Below are 4,351 nucleotides of genomic sequence, written 5' to 3' on the forward strand. Positions count from 1 at the left end.
GGGCTGCCGCGGGGCCCCGCTGTGGGAGCGGGCCGTCGTCGGAGCGGAGCCGGCGCGGCGCGGCTCGGGCCCGGGTGCTCCGCTCGGCCCCGCTCGGCGGGAGAGCCGGCCGCGCTGCCTGGGACGAAGGCAGCCGGGACTGGCTTTGCCCGTCCTCCTCGGCGGCGAGAAGCAGATCGGCAGTGACCCCCCAAAGCTGGAGGGGCACGGTGCACGTTAGGCACGAATTGGTTTTGTAAATCGTCTAGCACAGCCATTTTCGCACACGCTCTCTTCTCGTTTGAGGAAGCTGGCGTTCAAAGAAATCTGGTGTCTTTTCCTAGTCCCCATGAAACCTCCACCCTAACATGAGAGATCGATATGCCGAATTAAGCATTCATTTGATTCACTCATTTGATTTCCTTATTTTTGCTGGAAGTTTTTAAACCGTTTAGGAAACAATAGTGCCGTCTCCACGTGTGTTATGAATAACGTGGTAAAGACGCGGTGCTTCTCTGTGATAAAGCTTCACGCGGGGCCGCCTGCGGCTGGGCTTTCCGGCGCGTGTGAGCGCACGCAGGTTCTGGAAAGGCTGTAAGCATTTTCCGCACACAAATTACGTTGGTTTAAAAGGCGCAAAAATACGTGCATTGACTTTTGTTCTTAGATGTATAAGCACGGATATGTGTTTTCTTATATCCAGGTCATAATTGTTCCTCAACGACAATACTAATTCGTAGTAACGTTTTCTGTTGCTTTCATTATACACTGCCGAAGTGCTGGTCGAAAAGGTAATCGAAAGGCTACTAATGTATCATCTCATTTCATAGGTAGCCGTGACAGACTGGTTTGCTAGAAGTCACAGTGAGTCAGCGCAGACGCTTGCATGGAATTAAACCGACTTGTTCTAATCTGGTTATTTCTACTGATTCCAGCATTTATTTTGAAAACTGATAGCGTGAATGACTTTCGCAGTAATCAAACAAAAGCACAGCGAGGAGACCGCGGTACACAGATGCCGTAAGTAAAACTGCTGTGCCCAGCACCAGGAACTTTCCGGCAATAATGAAGGTGTTAAAGGTGATGTGTCAGTCGTGTGCTTCAACTTCCTCTTGTGTCACTACTAAAGCATTATTTAGAAGGTTGGAGAGTTTTTTTCATGGTGTTATTTGCTTGCTTCGTTAGATTTTGGGAAGTCAAGTTAACGATATGTCCCACACGGGCTCACAGACACAAAGTGACTAATTTGTCTGTGAATACTTCTGGGGGATTGCAGAAAAGCACCTGCTTCTCCAAGCCAGCGTGCTCCGGGGCGTGAGGAGGGCTGCAAGCTGAGCACAGCTCCTGCCTTGTCCAACGTCAGCCGCTCTCTGAATGTCTCTGTCGTTTCTGGGTGGGAAATGGTGTTAAACCTCGTTTCGATCACTGCAAAGCCATACTGCGGGAAGCAAGCAGCCTGCACAAGTATGGCCCTGCCGTAATCGAAGAAGGTCCGAGATGTCCAATAGCGAAGCCCAGAAACACCTCAGAAATACCCAGCCCAGACTCCCAGAACCGAAGACCTGAGCCGGATTTCCTGGCTGCATCAGGAATCCGAGGCTGGACCTGGAAAACTCAGTGTGTGGGGGGGTGGGGGGGAGAGGAATAAAACAAGACTACCCTTTTTCTGTTTGCAAAAATGAACACGCTTCCTTCCTCGCCGCTCCTGGCCCCGCAGAGCGGGAGGGAGGGACTCCAGATGCGAGCGGTGCGGGTTTTGGTGCCGCCCGGCGCCAAGGCAGCGTGCGGCCCCGCACAGAGAGCTGCGGTACGGGCGGCCCCGGGCTGCCGCCGCCCGGCCCCTCGCGCCGCGCCCCCGCCGCTGGCGCCTTTCGCTCCGGTCCGCCCGCGACGGGTGAGCTGACCCCCGGAGCTTAGGCGAGGAAGGGCTGCGGGAGGCGACCGCTTCCCTCTCGCCTGGCCCTGCTCCTCTTTTGCTTTCGCGTTTGAATCACGCAAGCTGCAATAGCCTCCGTGCGCAGTTGGGGGGGGGGGCGGGAGGGAGATCTCGCCTACCCCTTCCATATTTAACCATTACCTAAATCCGAAGGGAAATGAGCAAACCTCTAGGCTTGGGTCTTAAGGTATTTTCAGCGCTGTTGGGCGTATTTATCCCAAAAGAGTTTTCCACAACAAGTTATTTCTAGGCTGGGGGAGGTCTACATTGCCCAGGGCCCTGCCTTAACCCCGATTATAACACCGTGCACGTCTAGATCGCCGCGGGAGGTCTCTTCCCCCATTCCCAGGGCTGAGGGGGGACAGGGATGCTGCTTGGAGCTGGCTTGTCAGGGCTGGCGCCTGCTCCTCCATCCCCTGCCCTCTGTCTCTGTCTGTGTTGAGTCAATCTGTGTTTTGAATCTGTGACTTGTTCTCGTTGCGGAAGTTGAAGGGGATCCAAGAATAGTTCAGATAGATGTGTGTAATTTCTAGAGCAGAACCCCCAGAGAAATGAAACGCCCTATTCCAGAATGACACTTTGATGTCACTTCATCGAGCCCTGTGAGGTGGAATACGGTAAGACATTTTCATTTAAGGAAAAATGAGACAGAGAGGAGGGGAACAGTGTTGATTTGTGAGGCCTTGGCTTTTTTCTTTTTAAAGCATTTTTTTTTTTTTGTTGCAGAAGCTCCTAACGCTCAGGAAGTGGAATCTGTGGTTTAGGGGGCCGAGCTCTGAAGGAGTTGAGAGAGACAGAAAAAAAAAAAAAGCCAACTCAAGCACCATTGCTCCTTAAAGGCTAAATTTAAAGTCACCCAAACTAGCAGACTGTGGTGCAAACCCCGTCTGCAGCCCAGCTTCCTTCACCCCTCCAGATGGGTAAGCGCTCTTGCTTTTCTCGCCTCGCTTGGGCATCGGTCGGCGGGAGGGGTGGGGTGGCAGCGCCCCCTCTCCTCAGATCTCCTCCAGCCCCTCGGGGCGCTCCGTCGCGGCGGCGCAGGGCCCCAGCGGATCCCGCTAGGACGGGCGGGAGCCGCTCGGCCCCGCTCCGGGAGGCGCCCGCCTCGCGCCCCCTCGGCGGCGGCCGGCAGCGGCCGCGCGCGCTGCCCTCGGGCCAACGGCCCGCGGGGGGAGGGGCGGGGCAGGTGCCTGAGGCGGAGGGGCGCCCCGCCGCTCTGGCACGGTGCGGGCGGCCAGGTGGGCTGAGGAAGGCGCCTTCCCACGGGTCCTGGCTCCAGCCTGGGAGGCTTCAGCCTCGGGCGGCGAGTCTCGGCGGGGGGGGGGGGAAGGCGGCGGCGCCTCCGTGGTCTGGCTTTTGGAGGGAAAAACGCCGCGCTGAGGCAAAAACACGCGGCAGAAACGGCGCCTGGAACCTCCCAGCGGTTGTTGTTGTTGTCGTTACTGTCGGGGCGGGCGACGCGTTATCGAGCCGCTTTGATTGCTCGCCCCCCCCGCGCGACCCCGCTGGCTGCCAGCCCCCGCTCAAGGCCGCTCAAGGATGAGGCGCGGCGCAGGTGGGCCCGGGCGGCCGCGCTCCCACCCGCCCGCGCGGCGCCGTGCCCGGGGGCGGCGCCTCCTCGGCGGCGCGGAGCGGGCCTGGCGCAGCCCGGGCGCGCACGGGGCGGCGCGCCGCCCGGCCCGGCACCTGCGGGGCAGCGACCCGGCTTGGTCGGCACCGCACGCGGGCTCGGCTCGGGCCGGGGCAGGCGGGACCGGCCGCTTCCCTCCTTTCCTCTTTCGCAAATCTGAGGCCACTCGAGGAAAAAAAAAAGCAACCCCCAAAAGAACCAAGTAAACGCAGTTTAAATGGGCTTTTTGCAAACTGCCAAATAATGTCGAGGCTTAACCTCTGCTGCCTTCCAGGAGTAGGCTGGGGCAGCTCCGGGTTTCCTGGCCCCTCTCCCCGCCAGCCCCGCGCTCGTCGCCCCCCCCGCCTCTGCCCGCCGCGGCTTTCGGTGCCGGCAGCTGCGCGGCGCCGTGCCCGCCGCGAGCAGCTGCGGCCGGCGGGACAGATTCCGTTGTGTTCGTTTTCACGTTATCGCGGTTCACACTGGATGAGAGAATCAGTCCCTGCAGCAGCAGCAGCAGCAGAAACAGAGTAACTCAGATTTCGGATTTAGTTTGCTGATTTTTACCACAGTTCTCTTACCCGGGCGCCAGCTGGGACTTCTGCCGGTGTCGGCAGCGACCCGGGGCTGTGCAGCCCTCTTTGGGGGCCGCGGAACTGGTCGCTCGTTTCGGGGTGCGCTGCTGCTGCTGCCCCAGCTGCGGGCGCGCAGGCACCCGCGGGCTTTCTGGCCGAGCTCCCGCGGGCTGAGCGCGGGGCAGGCGAGCGCCCCTCCCCGAGACCCCCCGGCCATCGCCCAGCCGGCGGCCGCCCTCGGGCCGGGCCCCA

At 59.6% G+C, this 4,351-nt stretch overlaps 1 protein-coding gene across 1 annotated transcript in view; it reads left to right on the forward strand.

Annotated features, from left to right (window-relative positions):
• Window positions 1-941: 941 nt before the first annotated feature.
• Window positions 942-4,351, forward strand: part of GFI1 (growth factor independent 1 transcriptional repressor) — a 14,519-nt gene continuing 11,109 nt past the window's right edge. The window contains exon 1 of the mRNA XM_026057587.1: window positions 942-999. Within this exon, the coding sequence (XP_025913372.1) occupies window positions 942-999 (58 nt within the window). The remainder of the gene's footprint in view (window positions 1,000-4,351) is intronic.

This window comes from Apteryx rowi, unplaced genomic scaffold (assembly GCF_003343035.1).
Source record: "Apteryx rowi isolate R43461 unplaced genomic scaffold, aptRow1 scaffold_14, whole genome shotgun sequence".
NCBI classification, from domain to species: domain Eukaryota; kingdom Metazoa; phylum Chordata; class Aves; order Apterygiformes; family Apterygidae; genus Apteryx; species Apteryx rowi.